Source organism: Gouania willdenowi, chromosome 12, assembly GCF_900634775.1.
Source record: "Gouania willdenowi chromosome 12, fGouWil2.1, whole genome shotgun sequence".
Classification (NCBI taxonomy): domain Eukaryota; kingdom Metazoa; phylum Chordata; class Actinopteri; order Blenniiformes; family Gobiesocidae; genus Gouania; species Gouania willdenowi.
Genome location: NC_041055.1, coordinates 5,890,793 through 5,911,822, shown reverse-complemented (window position 1 = coordinate 5,911,822; position 21,030 = coordinate 5,890,793). Strand labels below are relative to the sequence as shown.

Below are 21,030 nucleotides of genomic sequence, written 5' to 3'. Positions count from 1 at the left end.
TGGGTCTGGGTTTCTGATTTCCATGGCCCTGCTTTGATCATATCCAAACTTTTAGCTTACCGATCACAAAATTCACATTTAGGGAATAATTTATCTCATGTTTCTCTTCAAAGTAAACATTATAACACACACTTCAGGTAAACAGCAGCTTTATTAAAAAAACAATACAAAAAACATGTGTGTGCGTGTGTTAGAGCAAAGCGCTCTTAGCATATGACAGCAAACACAATGATTGGTTAAATGACGCTTGAAGCTTTGCCCACCCCGCCTCCAGTCGAGACCGGAGGCGAACAAGGGCTGCCATGGCGACGGCGTCGTTTGATAGCGTTCTCAGGTGCAGCTAAAACAAACAAACAAATTAATTCATTACATTACACGGATTTCACAATAAAAGTCCAGGTTACACTGTGTCACCTTGAGGAACAGAGCCAGGTAGGCGTGAGCCAGGTCGAAGTCCCGCCCACTAGCTAGCATGCTGTCAATCATGTGAATGAAGGCCAGGAGGAGGCTGTCGTCTCCGCCCGCTTCTGATGTCAGACACGTGAGCTGGATCGAGACGGCCGATGGCCCACAATCCTTCAGGAGACGCAGCGCCCCATCGTCTGCACCAGTTCAAAGCACAGCACAAAGCACTCATTGGCCACGGTTACATGTTTTTTTAATTCAGATTTAAAGTATTCTGCTTGGAAATAGTCATTCCCAATTGAAGTTTACATTCGGCTTCATTTAATTCCGCTTTAGGTCTGGGGGTTAGGAAGGGCTCTGATTGGACAGCGGAAAAAACACAGAACAAATCTTTTCTTTTAGGCCGCAACACAGAAGACCACATAACAGGGAACTGTTTTCACTTTTATTGTGATTGTAGTTTTAAATACAGCAGCTCAACAATAACGCACGGTTTCACTTTTGTCATCACTGGTAAATAAAGCCCAGTAGAACTTCATAAAACAATAACCAGGAATAAATATTTGCTCCCTGGTAAAGATAGTTGCTCTAACAACAGGTACAATGATAAACTTGGTGATATTACAGCCTGTGCAGCAGTACGGGGACGCATTTACTCCATCTCCAGGTTTTAGTATCACCCGTCCGATGAATCTTGTTCCGTTTGCCGATGTCCGTCTGTGTGTGATAAGTCCGTGAATGGCCGCACGTTTATGGTTCCGTCCATCCACTCTTTTCATTATATCCATGTCTTCCAAAGGCAGGCATACGCTGTGCAATTTTAGGCCCATTTTTAGCCGATTTACAACTTATGCGTCTATTTTTGGGATCGTGCGAGTCTCTGCTAGATCGTGTGCGCGTGTAATATACATAGGGTCACAAGAAGCGATGAACACCTCACGACCAGCTCCTGATCAGCAATCGTATGGTCGTAAGAAAATCCAACATGTTTGAGGATATCGTGAGGGTATCTCACAGTTGAAGCAGTACACGGACCGGCATACCTTAAACTCTCACACTGCGCATGCGCGAACACCATAGGACCGCTGTAAAATTCACGGACTGTTCTGCCCACGTCTGTCCAGCCGGTTACTGGTCCATCACATCACTGTCTTTTCTTTTTTAAAGCTCTTTTTGCTGAGATTAGTGAGTCTCTCTCCACTTCCGGGTTTTTCTTCTTCATCTGTTTTAATGGCGACACTTCAGAGTTCTTCTTCTTCTTCCAATTTGTACGTTGCACTTCGGGGAAACAAAACCCCGACGTGTCGTGTATGAACGTACAGTGTGAGCAGTCAGATCGTATCAGAGTGTAGGTCCGTACAGTGTGAGAACATGAATCGTGAGCTGCGCACAGTCGGGCTCTGCACATGAGTCGCAGTTTGAGCTGAAGCTGAGTACGATTGAAAAAAATTGCGCAGTGTATGCCAGCCTTAAGGCTTTAGTCCAGGCGGCCATCTTGGATTACATCGTAGCCCCTGCGTCATCGTGACAAGTCGAGCATGCGCAGAACGACTGGAATTAACTTAAAGCGGAATTAAATGTTTACAAGATCGAGGAATTGTTTAATTCGGAATAAACCAGCCATCTAATTCGAAATTACATTTGCATTCAGAATTGTTTACAAGGTCTGTTTAAAGAGAATTTATCTTTTATTCTGAATTAAAGGGGAATCAAAGCTTCCATGTAAACTCAGTCATTAAAAATTGGATGGAAACCTGACAACATTTCTATGTCTTTATTTGATTTCACTATTTTCAGCCAGAAATTCAGCTCACAGCAAAAAAATCTGAAATCCCAAACTCAAAACTGGAGAAAAAAACGCACATATCCATCCATGGATTACACTCAGCTCTCTTTAGCTAGCTTTATGCAGACGTGGAGCGGTGAACTAGAATGATCCGAGTCAGCATCCATCATTTAGCTTTGACAGGAACACATGTACTCATTAATATACGTCTTTGAACATAGCTAAATACACGGAGGAGGAGACATTTTATTGTGAAAGGACGACGTGCACTCACATGATCCACTTTGCAGACCAGACTCCAGAGCTGAGGCGAACTCTGAGCGCTGAGACAAAAACCCGGAGGACAAAACCTTGGACTGACAAACAGAGAAAAGTTATTAAAAAATCAAATTATCAAAACAATGGTAGGCAGTGTTAAGGGGCGGGGCATGATGGTAAACGAGCCAATGATAACCAGAGCCGGGGTCAATTATAACTGTAATCGCGCCATTGATAATTAATTACAATTATGGCGTCATTATAATTGCAGCTGGAATTGAAAACATCTGTTGCTGTTGTAATCGTAATTGAATTGTAATTGAGTTCAGATAATCACTTTGTAAAACATTCTAGAAAAACTAGAATTTAATTAAAATGCAAAACTTGGCAACCATGTTACAGTTCTATGGCTTACATATATTTAGTTAACATTTCATGTTCCATATCAAGTTTTCCCATTACGTTTCAGTTCTCTTGAGTATCATTTTATCCTTTTTTTAAACAAATAGAAATTGAGGGTTATACTGACAAAAAAAAGGCTCAGATGCCCACATCAAATAAATTAATACTAATATTTTCATTGATTAGGAAGCCTAACAATGTAACCAAGAGATGAAAATAAATTGGATGATAGATAATATATTTTTGTGTATTTTACAGCTGATTTTAGGACATGAGTCAAAACTGACCAGTTATCATAAGAGATGCTAACAGAAAGCTAACACAAGAGGAAAGTTACATTTTATGGGATTATTTATTAAAGGGTCAGTAATTGTGATTAATTGAAATTGAACTTTTGAAAATGAGAACGTAATTGTAATTGACTTTCAGGGGGAAAATAAAAATTGTAATTTGAATTGCAATTGTAATCGGAAAAAATGCCTGCCACCATTATTATAATTTAATTGTAATTGAACATGGATAATTGAAGACATTGTTGTAATTGAAACACGCAATTGACCCCAACCTTGCTTTTGACCAGATTTAAAGCAATTATTGTGAAATTTGTGACATTTACTTTTCTCGTAAACATATAATGTCAATGTTTAGTATAATTGTTAAATATTAAATATAAATGTTAAATATTAAAAATAAATGTTAAATATTAAATATAAATGTTAAATATTAAATATAAATGTTACATTTAAATCTAATTGTTGAATCTAAATGTTAAATCTTAAAGTTAAATATTAAATCTAAATCTAAATGTTGAATCTAAATCTAAATGTTGATTCCAAATGTTAAATCCAAAAGTTAAATATTAAATACAAATCTAAATGGTACCTTTAAATCCAAATATTAAATCTAAATGTGGAGGCCATTCACTGCTTCTCTGTATAGATAAGTTAAGATGAACCATTACCAGTATGTAATGGTTTATTCTCTCCTACCTGTGAGTCCTGATTGGCTGCAGCGGTTTCAAATCGTGGCGTCAGACCGGGAACGGTCGGCAGGAAGAAGGGGGCGGCCTTGGGAGCAGCAGGGGGCGCCACTGGTTTATTCCTCCTCTGGACAAACAAATCACAACAATTAAGAAAACCTAGAGGAAAAGGACATTTTCAAGGAAAATTAAACAAAGACTAAACAATAAATAAATCAGATAAATAACAAATGAGCAAAAGGCAAGTAGTCAAAAATAAACCAACAGGCTCAGTAAACAGGTTTAAACAAACCTTTATATGGTCTAGATGGAGCAGACTTTTCCATCGAGACTCAGGCAGCAGAGACAGTGTCACAAGCTCCGCCCCCAGCTGTTCGGCTGATTTGAACTCGTCGACCTCGTCCTCTGGCGTCTGCTCCTGCTGCACGTCATCAGCGGTGACGCCGGGAAGCATCTCCACCGTTGGTTGGTAGTCCGCAGGGAGGGGGCGGAGCCCAACGGGCCCGCACAGGCTCCTATTGGTCCTGGGAGAACAGAACGCTGCACAGTGACTCCCTCATTCACACTGAGACTCTTTAACCTTTGACCCAGGTCGGCTCGTGCAGTTACGTGCAAGGGTGTAGGTTTCATTTTGGCATAGGTGGAGACATGGACCCCCCCCGCCCCCCTCCACCACCACGTGCAGCCGCCGGGGAAGAAAAATTGTATATGTGGTTAAGCGGTGTAATGACACTAATGTAATAGTGCAAACCACTGCATTAAAGGGCCCATGTTATGCTAAATAGACTTTTCTGTGTTTTAAACATGATAAAGTGTTATTAGGGCTTCATACACATGTCCAAAGTCTTTTTTCATTGATTCCCTCAATATTTAGTTAGAGGGTGATTTGCTCCTTTCTTACTGCAGGGTGAGCCCAAACACCTCGCTCCAATTTGATGACGCGTTCCCACTTTGATGATGATTTTGACACGGCACTGAGTTGGAGCAGCCACGCCTCCAGGAAGCTCTCTGCCGTGATTGACATGTAAACAGACACGCCCACGAAAGTGAGCATGTCCACGTCCTTCGCGCAGTGCTGTGTGTGTATTTTCTACAGTCTATGTATGTACCGGTGAACGCCCCGCCCCCACGCTCTGTCTCGTGTTTATAAAGCAGCATGAGCTCGGCTACGGAGTGGGCGGGGGGAGGGAGGGCCGTCCTCTTGTGCGGGAAGGAGGAAGTCAGTGTCCCGTCTATAGACACGCCCACTCATGAATATGCATAAGTAGGACACAAATCAGCCTGTTTGTGTAAAGTTGCTCAGAAAGTAACTTTTCAGAGGATAAAACTTTGGAAAACAGGCGAGTTTGGGAAAATAAACCTCAAACACTATGTTTTTGGGGTTCTTGGAACAAATGGAGATGATTGAAAAATAGCATGACATGGGACCTTTAAGCTTTGCATTATACATAGCATTAACATTGATAACAAAACACAAGAATGCAGACTGCTGTTATATAGAAACTCATTGTCGGTCTGCACTTTATATTTAAATAAAAATTCACAGATCTACCACAGAGTGCCTTAGTCTTTCTTTCTATTTTTTGTACATAAATCCAAATCATTTATAAAGTTTTATACATTTCATACATTTATAAATTTTGTGTAAAAACGAATTTACAATTAAATTACATTACAGTGTAAAAGCCTAGTTTAGGCCTCACCTGTAACTCCACCCCAATGAAATAACACACAATGCCAGCCTGACATTAACTTTGTACGATGCATTACCTTCTGTACATAAGCAGTCAAACAATTGCTGCACAATATTTTTCTCGCCATGTGCCGTCAGATCACGGAAACTCCTCCTCCTGACAATCCTGGCTCCTCCTACCCTATAAGAATGTGAGCTCCTCCCTCTGAAACTACCTCACAGCTAAAACAAACACAGCGGTTCAATATACTGTAGAACATACTGTACATTATACTTTATTGTCATATGTAACCTAAGCCACATAAACGAAATGTGTTCTCTGCATTTAACCCCTCCCTGAGAAGCAGTGGGCAGCAACGGAGTAGCACCCAGGGAACAGTTACAATCAGTTCCATTTTTAGTATCCGTTAAACTGCCTTGTATCACCTTTGACATGATGTAACGTGTGTGACCCAATGTGATGCAGGAGTTGGACAATACAGTGGACTATCATCTTGAATGGACTATTCCTGTAATAGGTAGAGGTAAGGATGACAAGAAAGTGACGTAGCAGCTCTGGTGTGTGTTTGAAACAGCTGACTGACTCCGCTGCTGTGGTAAACACACCATGGAGGAGCTTTTGTCTGACTCACAATCACAATAGTCGCTTAAATGGCCATGTGTTTTACTGCAATGTGCAGTTTTTTGGCTGAAAATAATAACAAGCGTGTGGACAGCGTAAGAAAATCGTCATTAAACTGACTTTTCAGAGGCTAAAACTCTGGAAAACAGGCGAGTTTGAGGAAATAAACCTCAAATACTAAGTTGTTGGGGTTCTTAAAACTAATAGAGATGGGTGAAAAATAGCATAACACTGGACCTTTAATATTACAAGTAGAAACACTAGAAGCAAAAGTTAAAATTTTTGAAAAAATGTAATTTGACAGTTTGATAAACATACCACTTGTTTTTTGATATTGGTGCTTGAATTACAGTTAGTTACCATATACTTGTTCTCACAAGTTTAGAAAAAATTAAATAAACTGTATTTCATACCATTTTGTAATTGTAAAGGTGAAATTTGCAATTATTGATATTGCAATGTATATAGTATTGTATAGTATGGTATAAATATCTCTTATTTGACATGCAAATCAGGAGTGCACAGCCCTAGTTCATACCAGAGGTAAACGCCCAGGCTGTCCACGTGAGCCGTTGCCATAAAGTCGCCCGTCGGAGACAACGACACGCTGACGGGCGCCGTGGCAACCAGGAAACAGTCGACAAGGCTGAGGAGCGAAACAGAGAGAGAAAGAAACACCATAACCAAACATACGTGCATTACAGCTCACAGCAGGGATGTGGTCAGTTATAGTTGTAATGACATAATTGGTAATTCATTACAATTATGCTGTAATTATAATTTGTAATTGATGTTGTAATCGTAACTAAGTTTAGATAATTGAATTTGTAACTGTCATTAAAAATTAAAATAGTTGTCAATTATAATTGAACTGGGGAACCATGTTACTGTTCTATGTACAGTTCTACACATATGTAGTTAATAATTATTAAAATGTGTTTCATATCAAGCTTTCCGACATTTTACCATTTTAAAAACATTGAAATCGAGGGGTATACTGACACAAAAAAGGCTCAGACGCCCACAATGGCACAAAAACCAAGGCATTTTTGAAAAAATTTGGAATTTCTATTTTTCGCAACAAGGCTAGAGTAAGGTATAAAAATTTAAAAATTCTGGAATTTTTTTCTGAGATAAGGCTATCGTAAGAACTTAAAAACTAGTTAAATATCAAGAGCACACTTGAACTGGGGTGAATAATCCAGTAAGGCATGAAAAACATGGAAAACACTTCGACTTCGGAGTCAAGGAAAAAAAAAAAAATTTTTAATTTAGAATTTTCTTTCTGAGATAAGTCATAACGTAAAAATGTTTTATGGGGTTAATAATTTCAGCCTCAGTAATTGTGGTTAATTCAATTGGAACTAAAGTAATTGAAAACATAATTACAATTGAATTTCAGGGCAAAAATAATAATTTTAATTTTAATTCAATGGAAAAAATGCCGGTCACCATAATCATACTTAAGTTGCAATTAAATATGGATAATTGAAGACGTAATTGTAATTGGAACATGTAAATGACCCCGACCCTGTGTAGTGATGGGATGTCATAGGAAAACAACTGAAAATAGTTCACAGATCCTGGTTGCTTCAGTGGAACGTTCCATTCTCACCTTCCAGAGGGGAGGTCCCAGGTACGGATGGTGCAGTCCATCCCCACGGTAACCAGCCATCGGCCGTCAGGGCTGAACGTCTTGATCAGAGCGACAACATTAGCGCTGAGCCGTGTGCACTCACACCGTTATCGTAGATTGTTCTCGCTTACCATGTCGTTGATGTTGCCGTGGTGACCAGCGAACTTCCTCACCACTCGTCTGGTTTCTATGTCAACGACTGTGAGAGTGAAGTCGTCCAACGCTAAAGCTAGCATCCCGCTGCAGAGAATAATGGATTACCATTATTGATTAACAGCAATTAGATGTTAAATCTCAAATAATCAAACAAAAATCCCCAAATTTTCCAAAATTAGATAGATAGATAGATAGATAGATAGATAGATAGATAGATAGATACTTTATTCATCTCCAAGAGAAATTCACAGTCTCCAAGAGAAATTAGCCACTTGAAAAATTTCTGGAAGCTCCTTTGGTACAGAATCTTTTAGAGAACCTTTCTCTGTGTAGCATCATTCTAGCCGGCGCTGCATTTAGCTTCAGCGCGTCTTCTTGCTTCTTGGTTTTGAAGCGCCAGAACTTCAGCAGCCAATCAGAGCCAGCGGTGAGGGTCAGCTGGTTCAGCGTATCCGTAGCGACGCCTCGCACTGCGCCGTTGTGAGCTGAAGAAGGGGAGGCGGGGTTAACGACGGGGAGTCAAAGAGACTACCAATCGCCACAAATAAGAAGGTACCTTTCTTATCATTGCCATAGCAACCGCGATGCAAGCCAGACTGCAAATTGTAGACGTCGACTCGACCGGATGATAATCCGACAACGGCGAAGTTACCGCAGGAAGTGATGTCGACAGCCTGCGGGCAGAGGAAGAAGACAATGGGATTGTCAGCGCAGCTGGTCGCCACGGTTACAAAGTTAAGGAGTAGTATGTGGTCAAAATGTCATGGCATAAAAATAAGATCTAAATCCAATGTATCACCGACTATCACCGAGTCGGCCAATCCAAGGCCGACTCGGTGATATATCACTGCGTGATTATCGCATCGATCCAAAAAAAAAAAGGTCCAAATCGATTTTTAAAATCGTGTTTTTTAACAAAGAAAAAAACATTTAATTGCGCTAAACATATGCATACTTCCTCAACGCATTTTAGTTTGGAAGTTGATTAGATTTTATTTTCATAAAACAAACTGGGCACTTTTATAAATGTATGTAGTTACTCTTTATTTCAGAATTTAAAAACTTTACAGAATCAGAATCTGTTGTCGAAGCAAAAGTCCAACTTTTTTGGAAAATGTAATTTGACAGTTTGATAAACATACCAGTTGTTTCGGATATTGCTTCTTGAATTACAGTTAGTTACCATTTACCTGTTCTCACAAGTTTAAGAACAAAATTTAATAATTGTATTTCTTTTTTTTTTTAATGTATTTTTTATTTATGAAAAAACGGCATTTTACACATTAACAGTCATTGGCGAGAAAAAAAGAACCCACAGTAAAAGAAAAAAATGACTTAAAACACTTTTCTCTCAATAAAAACCTTTCCCTTGTTTTTCCTTTTACTTTAATAACTAATTATAACCATAACCAAGGCATGTATACACATGTAATATACAAATAAATACAGACAATTCAACAAAAAATACTTTTCAAATTTATATCTCAAATATCTCACGTCCAATTTGACCAAATCTGTGGAAACCTTTCTGTTTGTAATCGGAGGGAGAATGGGATTTTTTTCCCATGATATAAATGTCATTAACGATGTTCTCCCACTCTTCAATTGTGGAGGAGTTAAATAAATTGTATTTCATACCATTTTGTAATTGTCAAGGTGACATTTGTGATTATTGATATTGCAAATGTATATCATACTGTTTAGTATTGGGACATATCGTATCGTGACATGCAAATCGTGAATTGTATCGTATTGTCAGATTCATGGCAATGCTCAACCCTAATTGCTATTGTATTTTTTATCATCAAACCCATTGCCAGTTAAAACGTGTGGGTCATTGAGCCACATGTTGAAGTTTTTTAATCATTTTATCGACTAAAGTATTTATTTGTGCATAGAATTAAGTGTTTAAAGTAGTGATGTGTCGATACAACTTTATTTCCAATATGATACCGATATTGCAGCCCTTACGTATCGGTCGATACTGATACTGATCTGATATCAGCATGAATCATACATACTTTTTCTTTTCTTCTCTCTTTTCTTTAATTATAAAACAGTGCGAAATGTTAGAAAATTATTGATCAAGTGATGTCACTCAAACAGAGAACAATAGTCAGCAATAGTAGGGATGAGAAAAACTGACCCATTTACTAATAACCTATTGGTTACATATATTTTTATCTTCAACATAATATCTACAGTATTCTACATTTGAATAAAATAGATAACAAATTAATTGAAAAAAAATAAATAAAAAATTGGAGAATCTGAACATTTTAATCCGATATTCGTTTTCAGGCTAATATCGAACTGATATCCGATATCGATATCGGATTGGGACATCCCTAGTTTAAAGTGTATAATTGTTGGTAATTCTTTTACAGCGCTCACGTTTTTTCTGTATATTGATCATTGATCACTGCTGTAGCAACCAAATATCCCCACTGTGGCACTAATGAACTAATGTCTTATTGTGATAGAAAATGCCTTTATATTTGACTCAGTACTCAGTATTAGTATCAGTAAATACTGAGATATCAAACGTATAAATGGATTCAATGTGTAATGGCGGACACCCACTTGATGTCACTATATTTAACTGGGGGAGTACATTTCTTACCATCAAAAACTTCGGTTATGAATAAAAACATTTTGGGCCATCTATAAGGGGGAATAAAGGGGAGAGATTTTTGGGGTCCATCCATAAAGTCGGCAAAATGGTGGTTCATTGTTCTATGAATCTGTGATAACCACATTTATTTATTGATCTGAATAATATCCATTGTTATCGTGGAAGTTTCTAATTTGAGCCATAGTAAATAGTCATCTTAAAGATGTAAATCCTTGGTTAAAGCAGAAATAAAATGGGTTAAAAGTGACTAAAAAATGGTGGAAAAAGTGGTGAAATGGGATTTTCAAAACCACAGAAATTGGTTAAAAGTTGCAAATAGAGTGGCCAAAAATGGACAGAAAAACTGGCAATTTAAACTGGCAAATAATGAGCAAGACAAATTGTGAATGTGGTTAAATTGGCAAATAAGCATGAAATATGGTGAAGAGAGGTTAAAAGTGACAATAATGGGTCAACATGTGTGACATTAGGTGGAAAAGTGATGGAAAGGGTTTAAAAGTGCTGAAAATGTCTAAAAATTGTGTAGAAAATGCATTAAAATTTGATAAGTGGCAGAAATGGGAGTAATGTACCAAAAATGCAGTAAAAGCAGCAAAAATAGGGCAATAAAAAGTGATGAAAATAGATGGCTTTGGTGTTGTTGCAGAAAAAAGGTAAAAATAAGCAAAAATGGGCTCAAATTGTTAAAAAAATATTCCTAGTTCCTTGAAGGCATCTGGCAACCCCCTCCCAGTGTTTCCTGACCCCAAGGTTGAGAACCCCTGCTTTAAAGGCTCATTTTACTCTTTTGTTGTGGTTTCTTTTAGTTTTTAATCCATTTTTAAAGTACTTATTTTTATGTCTTCATGCTTTAATTTCCTTATTCACTGAGATTGTTGTGGAACAAAAAAGTTGCAAATGCGGTTACCGTGGCGACGGAATCCCTGCCAACGCCAGGTGGCTTGAAGTGGTAAGCTCCCATGGTGCACCTGTTGTAGTTCCACGTGGTGGTTGCTAGGCGACCGCGGTGACAGGCCACGATGCCGTCCCAGTCCGACTGGCGAGCGGTGGCTGTGGGAGAAAAACACGCGTCGTCAGCGTGCGCTCAGGTGAGGAGTGGGCGGAGCCTGTGTCGGGACACAGACCGGAGGAAAACACGGTGATGGCAGGAAGTCGCAACTGCTCATAGGTGAGGTCTTTCGTCTTCTTCTTCTCCTTCTTCTTATTGATGGAGCCTGACGAATGGAGACGAAAGAGAACAACCGTAAATCTACTTGATTCTGCTGACTCGTCACTGAATGATGGGACATCTTTAACCGACCGTGACCAAGGTTCTTGTTGAAACGCTCGTGAACGGTGGAGAAGGACTGTAGTGTTCCGTCCTGACCTGCAGAGGGCGCACGTAAAGGCACATGAAAATGGTAAAAGTAACGATTGCAGTAATGTACAATGTCCACAAATGTATGTGAAACTGCTTAACGTGAGCATGCACAGGTAGCGTAGAAATGTTTATTTTACCTGCTCGCTTTATTTTTATATACAAAAGCTTTACGTGACCACATCAAAAATACTGTATTTAAAAGTTAATTTATGTCGCCTTCGGCCAAAGGTGCTAAACTCATGGCCAGGGGGCCAAATCAGGCCTATTGGAGCATCCAATTCGGCCCGTAGAAGAAAGTAAAAATGAATTATAGGGTAAATGAAAGCCAACCTCACAGTTTTCCCGGTGCTTATATCATATGATTGCAGTCATTTTTACTGGTAAACAGTTGAAAAAACTAAAAATTCTTACAAAATCCTTCAGTTTTCCTCAAATTATGACAACATTTCCTTAATTAAAGGAGCACAGGGCAAGATCTAGAAATCAAACTCCTACAGTGACACCACGGTGGTTAGTGTAGCTGCAGTCATCAGCTAAGCCACCGCGGGGGTGCGCATCAACTGTTTAGCACCGAAGCACAGCTGATAGTGTCATTTGCACGCAGCGTTCTCCTTTCCTGCTGCAGCTCTGAAGAATACAGCTTTAACTGTAACAATGAGAGCAGGATTCACAGTGCAGGGAGAATGGAGCAGAGAAGGACAATTATAAAAGAATACATTGTTGAATCATTCCTTTTTCTGCCAAATAACAGATTATCCTTATCTTTGATACATGGATTATGTAAATAAATCCACTGTGCCCCTGTTTGTGTTTCATTTTCACTTGTTACCCCTGTGCTGAACAGTTGTTTGTTAATAAAAATCGGTGCTTACCACTAAAACAAACATTTCTTTGAGAAAAAAAGGAGTTTTTCACTGTTGGGTCGAGAAAATGCGTCCTGATCCACACTCCAACTGTGACACGGTTATTTATTTACTCGCCGTTCATGTGACTATTTCCTGCAAGACCTGTGCACATGCCTCTGCGTAACCAAACAGTAGTTTAGTCCACTGTGTTTGTCTTCTTTCAGTCTCCAAGACGTCACCATCAGCGTCATTTGACGTCACGTCTCCAGAACTGCGCGGGAAACTTGTGCCCAGAACAAAATGTATCACAGTCTGTTCAAGGCAATAGGTAGAAATGTGGGTGGAGTCATTCTCTTTGGTTGTGAGCACTTCATCAACCATTAGCATAAAAAGACTTAAAATGTATGTTTATTTTTTCACAAATCCTGCCCTGTGCTCCTTTAGATAGAAATTAGTCACAAAATATAGGAAATTGAAAGTGAGGATCCTGTTGGGACTGATCGCTATCATTTGGATATGGTCGTTTTTTTAAAAATATTTTGTATTTTATCTATACGTAGAAGTGCAAACTAGGGCACAATAATGTTGAAATGACTCATTTTCTTGCATAAAATCTGTGGCCCACTTGAGATCAAACAGTTCCGTATTTGGCCCTTGAACTAAAACGAGTTTTCTGCTCCTACCTGCACTCAGAATGTTCTTCCCGTCGTTGCCATGGTGACGTATAACTGTGGGCGGGGCACTGTGGCCTTGTCGACTCCTTAAAAGTCTGGCTTCTCCCCCTTCCTGATCAAAGATCCACACCTGAGGAAAGAGCAGAGTTCCATTATAAATGTGAACATTTCTTATATTTACGTTGTTCTTTTACCTTGATGGCGTTGTCGGCGCCGTTCGTCACCAGCAGCGGCTCTCCGTGTACGAACGTTGCTGCGGCGACGGCCGTCCGGTGAGTGTTCCTCTGCTGAGCCGACAGCTGACGGCGCTCCAAGTCCCAGAATGCAATGTGCCCCTGAGGACTGCTGGACGCCAGGATGGGCGGGCCATCTGAGAGAGAGGGAGAGAGGTTGGGCGAGTCAGGTAGAAAAGAATGAAGAGAGAGAGAGGATGGGGCGAGCTAATGATGGCTGTACCTGTGCGGAAAGCGAGCGATGTGATTGGTCCCCAGTCCTGGGTGAAGGTCATCAGGGTCTCGTCTATCCGGATGTTGTGGATGATGATGCGGCCGGTTGCCGTGCCAACGCCAACAACGTCCACAGCGGGACTCTGGGAATTAATGTAATGAAACCACTCTTTCAAAATAAGAGCTCTTTATCAACAGAAAACTATATATACACAGAATTATAATATTACATGACATGTCATTGTTATATCACTGTATTATTATAGCCTATTATTATATTACTGTAATAGTGTGTTGTTGTATTTGTATTGTTATTGTATTTAAATTAACACTAAATTAAAAAATTCTTGTCATTGTTATATTCATTTTATTATATTGTACTATTAGAAAATCATTATAGCACATGTACTGTACTGCATTTATTTAATATATATTCATGTAATATTCTAAGATTTGTCATCTTAATAATTCTACATAATAGTGCATTATTGTACTACTGTAATAGTGTGTTGTATTTAAATTAACATTAATTTAAATGTCAGTGTTTTATAAATTGTAAATATTATTATTCTAAAATCATTATATTGTGTTCTCATTGTTATTATTATTATATTGTACAATTTGGAAAATCATTATAGTACATTATATAATATTAGTGTAACTGTACTGTATTTGTTTAATAAATATTAATAAAAATATTCTAAGATTTGTAATCTTAATAACTCTATTTGATTGTGTATTATTGTACTACTGTAATAGTGAGTTGTTATATTATTATTATTATTATTATGTGTTACTGTATTTAAATTAAGATTTAATTTATTTTTTTACTTCTAATGTAATATTCTGAAAATTATTATATTATTGTCATTATCATTATATTTATATTGTACAATTGGAAAATCATCATGTAAATTATTTAATATATGTACATGTAATCTTAATAATTGTATTTAATAGTGTATTATTGTACAACTGTAATAGTGAGTTGTTGTATTATGTGTTATTGTATTTAAATTAACATTAAATTAAATGTCAGTGTTTTATAACTTGTAATAATAATGATTATTATAAAACTTATGAGTTATCATTGTTATTATATTGTAAGATTGGAAAATCATTATAGTACATTGGATAATAATAGTGTAACTACTGTATTTATTAAATATTTGTTTATGTAATATTCTGAGATTTGTAATTCTGAAATCTGTGTTTAGATCACCTGCTGTAGGACGGTAACTCCTGCTGACCAGCCGGTGAACGTGTACAGCAGCTTACTGTGGACAGAAGCAGATTTTATTTTGAAAAACCACATCACCCAAAACAGCTGGAATGTTCTGCTCTCACCTGGTTTTGATGTTCCAGAGTTGCAATGCACCCTGGGAGCTGCCCAGCAGCACCTTGTTCAGGTAGGTGCTCGGATGCATCATGGCCGACACGTCGAAGGTCGTTGGGTCGAACTGTAGCCGCAGGTAGACGTCTGCCAGACACAGAGGCATGATGGGTATAACGCAATAACATAATAATAAACTGTTTTATTGTAATTGTACTATTATATTATTAGTATTGTGTTTATTTGTATTATAATTTTTCATTTGTCATTTCAGTATGTATTAATAAACTACTAATATGGACCATTATTGTGTTAACGTCAAGGTGCATTATTCAAACATTATAGTGTATTAAATTAGTATTATTTTATTGTGTATTATTGTGTTATCTTCAAGTGCATTTATTTATTTATTATTGTATTAGATATGTTAAATCATGGTGTGTAATAATATTATTATAGAGCATTATTCATCAGTAATAACAGTATTATTTTATTATATAAGTGTATTATAGTATTATCATTGTGTTGTTTTAAAGTGCAATATTGCATTGGTATATTAATGCAATATGTATATAAATTAGATCTTTGTAATCTATTTTGGTGTATTATAACATTAACATTTTGTATAATTGTAATTATCCTGTGTGGGGGCGAAATTATTAGTTATGCTTAATAATATATTTACTCATATATTTTAATCCTTAAGCCTTGGGGTGTAACTTTCCATTGTGTGATTTTTCATGTCTTCAACTTTGCCAGGTCAGAACGCCTTGTCCAAAGTTCCCAAAACAACCCCAAGGGCAGATGCGTAGGCACTCACATGGCTACACACACTCACATAGTCACATGCACACCCCATACACATCCATTCACACACACGAACACATAAAACGCACACACCTCCGTCTCCATGGCAATCAGATACCGGGGGAACAGACTGTTTTGACTCAAAGGAGAAACTGTCTTTCTTTTCACCCGCTGTCCCTCCCTCCTCCTTCTCTCTCTATCTTTATCTCCCAGGGGGGAGGAGGGAGGGGGAACTGCAGGGATATACGTGTGTCAGAACTGTGTGTCACTCGATCATCGGACCTCCGGCCGGACGGTTGCACTGGTTTTGTTTCACTTTGTTCCATCTTTGTCCTTTTTTACTTAGCTTATAATAAATCTTTTTTATAAAATCATCAATGCTCCGACTGGACTCCATCCTTCAACCAGAGCAATAAATCATGTCTCCAAATGAGGTCAACCGCAAATTTTATCGAAACAATTGGCGTCACGAACAGGATGGAGTCCAGTCGGAGCATTGATGATTTTATAAAAAAGATTTATTATAAGCTAAGTAAAAAAGGACAAAGATGGAACAAAGTGAAACAAAACCAGCATTATTGTATTAATGTCATTAGAGTGTATTGTATAGGGTATTATAGTATTAAAATTGACTTTTATTGTAGTGCATTATGTTATTATTGTAGAGTATTAAATTATTTTTATTGTGTATTTTAAATGTATGAGAGGCATAATGGGTAACAGCGATATCATCTATGTATTATTGAATGTAATATTTATAGTGTATTAAAGTAATATTATCACTGTACTGTATTATGTATTATTATGGTTTATCACATAATGGTTTATCACTGTATTATGATATTATACAGATATGTTTATAACATTCTATATTGTGTACAGTTTGTACATGGGTACGGTCAAGCTAACTGAAGCTCCGCCTCCTTCCCACCTCCTTCCTGGATGTCCCACACGATGACATCACCGCCGCTGTCAGCGGAAATCAGCTGATCGCCCAGAGGGAGGAGCAGACGCACTTCATGCTGGTGACCATGGTAACGCGTCACAACCTGAGGAACAAACAACACACAAAGTTTTTTTGAATTCAATGTAAACACCAATGTTACGTCTTAAAAACTTCCTGCAGCTTTCATTCAAATTGCAATTTCTCCTAATCTGTGCAGTGGCCGCTTTATATATTCTTTTAGCGATGCACCAAAATTTTCCAGCCGAAAATGGCCCAAAAGTGCATTTCCGTAAGGATCACTTTAGTCAAACTGTTTATTAGCTCCCCCTTGCTCTTCCATGAGCTACCTGGAAAGGCGTAAGCAGAGAGAGCGGTCAGCAGGACCCCCCTGGCACAGAAGCACAGATTTTAGTTTGCAAAAAAATCCGAATTAAGGCATTAAGCCTTACAATGTGAACGTAGCCTAAGACACTGTAGTGATGTCGCTCTCCATTAACACGGACCGTTAGCATAGCATCTGGTTTCAGAGACTGTCTGTGTACGTTTCTCAGAGATCCTCTGGACTTTATCACGACTGTACTTGGTCCACATTATAAAGATCATTACTCGGATGGGATTAAAATCTAATTAGCGCGCACAAGAAATGACGTACGCCAAAACCATGAATTTAAGAACGTGTTTGGATAATTAATTAAGCTAAGAAGCTCATTTATATCAACAACTTCAACAACTTTGTGTTTCAGCAGCTCAGTCAGTTATAGGCCTGTACAATATGATTTAATGTATGAGTGGGGATATTTAATTTTTTTATATTGTGCATCGTTAAATAAATATTTTCATATCATACATTGATTTATTCTTTGAAGAATTAATATTAATTCATACAATTGCAATGTTTTAATTTTAGTGATTAGTACACATTCAGAGCCAGAAATGCAATGGGACTAAGGTGAGTATTGACAAGGATGTTGCAATACAACACGTACACAATACAATACGATATTATCACGATATACTGCAATATTCTACCCATTTAATATCAAAATTAAATGTAGAGATGAAAAATCAAGTTGCTGTATATGTTCATCAGGAGATATTGATCATTCAGAGGTCAAAACCATTTGCTTCAAAACATCCTATTTATGATTTATTATTAGTGTTTTTGCACATTTTCAGTGAAAAAAAAAATCATAAAATAAAGTGCCACAAGTTTCTTTTCACTGAAACTACTGTGTAGAAGTCTCAAAGTCACCATGACAACATAATGACGGCATTGTAACAACTGTAAGTGAGAACATTAAGGATAAATCACCCTGAGTTACTGATAATGCACAAAAATATGAAAAAATAATTTATCCTATTGTATCAGTTAAAGCACTGATCTGAACAGATTATATGAAAATAAACTGTCTGTGCATACATAAATATTGCAGGCATTACACACTGCCATCATAGTGCATCAAGTAACCATTGAAAGTATTGCACAAACACACAAAAATATTGATTAAATATCCCAAAAAAAATTAAAAAATCATTTAAAATCAGCACCCAAAGAAATCGTGATATATATCTATCTATCTATATCTATATATATATATTTTTTCACACCCCTAAATGGGACTGATTATTTCTTTCTTGGCCTTGGGTTTTCTCATTTTCGGTTTCGGCCGAGAATTTTCATTGCCTTGCACCAATAGTTTTGTTTTTTTCTCCAAACATTTCCATCACCTCTTTGTTCTTGGCGAAGGCGCTGATGAGGCGTCCGGACGCAGCGAACACCAACATCCTGTCTGCTGCCAGGCACGTGATGTCATCTTCTAGACTGTTACCTAGGAAACAAGGCATTTCATCACTCCACAGCAGCCAATCAAAAGTGTGCATTTGTGATAATCAACGTTTACTCACTGACGGCGACGATGCCCAACCTGTTGACCTGAAACACAGATACACATTTTAGTAAAAGTTATTATTTTATTCTAACCTGTTTGAATACAAGTGGGCCGTACTGGAAACATCCCAGCACAGTGCTGGGCAATCGTCAATATCAAAAGATGAATCGATATTATATCATATTATTATACAGCTAGAGACTGTGTGAAGTCCTTTAATGATCAATTACATGAAAAGAATTACATTAAATTGTGATTAACTGAATTTGCACTTTAGTAATTGAGAACGTAATTGTAATTGACTTCCAGGGAGAAGACAATTGTAATTTGAAAAAATGCTGGTCAGCAAAAACATGATTGAGTTGTAATTGAACATGGATAATTAAACGCAATTGTAATTTAAAAATATAATTGATCCCAACCCTGATAGACGCTCTATATGAGGCCTGGGCAATACATCAAGATTCAAGATATACTGAAATTTCTATTTTGGCAATATTGAAAATTACAATAGCTTTTATAATGATACATTTTTTATTTTATAGCTTATTTTAAACATTACAGTAGTAGAAAATAAAGATAATACTAATATTAATAATAAAATATACAAATATATACCAATATGAAGCAGATATTTACAAAATAATACAAATATGATTTAGGCATAGTGTTTGTTTAAAAGCAGTGCATTAAAAACACAGATATTTCTCTAATATGATAAATAATTCTGATTATAAATGTGATAATAAAACAATATTGATCAAAATAATTGTAATTATAATTTTGGCTATAATCGTGCAGCCCTATGTAAAAGTGCAGTAGTCAAAAATCAAGAAACACTGTTTGCAATCTGTGCCAAAAAAGCCTAAGGAAAAAATAAATAAATAAAAAGGAAATGAATGACTTAAATCAGCTAATGAAAGTTTGCTTATTGTTCTGCTGCTCTGAGTTTAACTGATCATTTGTACTTGTTTTTTTTTATTGATATTTTATTTACAACTTGTATTTATTTCAAGCGCTAAATTCTCCAGGTGTTCATAAAGGTAACAGATTTAACTTGTTTCCATGTACCAGTTTTCTACAGGTTCTTAACACCATAAAATATGTGGAATTTTCACGTTTAAAGCCCTGTCTTATTATTAAATGAACATTTGTTTTACTTTTTACATTTAGTAGGATGTACTTTTTAAAAAAAAATAAAAAAACTTTTGCTCAAGTAAGGGATCAACTTAAATATTCAAGTATCTATAGTTCTTTTACTTGAGTTCTGAATATTAGTACTTGTGACGCCTCTGATTTTAGGGTCCCGACCCACGAGTTGGGAACCATGCACTTTAAGTATTTTGTTTTGGGAAAATCAATCTATAAATATATACACACGCCACTGAAATTTTGTTGTAAACATAATTGGTAAAATAATAATAGATGATAAACATTTGTTTTTATTATCAGCCATCAAATCAAATATCGCGATATTTTCCTCGATAAAACGTTGTTTACATATTGAGTCTAACGATGCAGCTCAACCTCTAGGTTTGATTCTTAAGATGAAATACAAACAATAATCGTGTCTTACGTTGAACGTGTGGAAGCAGCGGCCCGCTGACGTCACCACGTAGAATTCCCTGTGTTTCTGGTGGTAACGGAGCGCGTGCGGCACGTGGTTGGAGTAAATCCCGATGACCCGGAAACCGGAGAACAACGAACTGCAGCCGCCCGACATTACCGGGACCGGCTTAGAGGTTACAGCAGGAGAGAACAAGGCGGTAAGGACCGGACCGGACCCAGACCGAGCTGACGGTAAACACACGTGGAAGCAACCAGCAGAAGAGTCCGACTGGGAACACAGGAACAGAGATACAAGGTTCCGACATCGCACTGCACCGTATGTAGGAAGTTACCGCCATCTGTCGGTGCAAATATGAACCGCACGCACAATTAAAAAAAGGTGTTTTTAGTTATATTAATTTATTATGTATTCTAACTGAAAGCACAACTTTACAAAGGTTTAATAAATAAAATAAAAAATAAAGTTAAAAAAAAAAACCTGTTATATTTTCAACTTTTTCCCCCCATATGCAGCCACAATTATATATTTTTCAAAGCTGATCAATTTATTCTCATAATTAGCTGATCAATTAGCTCTCCGGAGGTTTAT

At 37.3% G+C, this 21,030-nt stretch overlaps 1 protein-coding gene across 1 annotated transcript; it reads right to left on the bottom strand.

Moving 5' to 3' along the window:
* Positions 1-132: 132 nt before the first annotated feature.
* On the bottom strand, positions 133-20,734 carry wdr36 (WD repeat domain 36). The gene is made up of 22 exons (XM_028462808.1): positions 20,449-20,734; positions 18,889-18,916; positions 18,712-18,812; positions 16,969-17,086; positions 15,245-15,377; positions 15,120-15,174; positions 13,908-14,040; positions 13,646-13,821; positions 13,461-13,581; positions 11,873-11,938; positions 11,697-11,786; positions 11,480-11,622; positions 8,494-8,611; positions 8,257-8,422; positions 7,913-8,021; positions 7,761-7,840; positions 6,684-6,791; positions 4,123-4,354; positions 3,841-3,957; positions 2,466-2,547; positions 415-602; positions 133-340 (listed from the first exon to the last, which is right to left on the bottom strand). The coding sequence occupies exons 1-22, from the start codon at positions 20,593-20,595 to the stop codon at positions 191-193; spliced, it is 2,661 nt and encodes an 886-aa protein (XP_028318609.1). The 5' UTR covers positions 20,596-20,734; the 3' UTR covers positions 133-190.
* Positions 20,735-21,030: the final 296 nt, after the last annotated feature.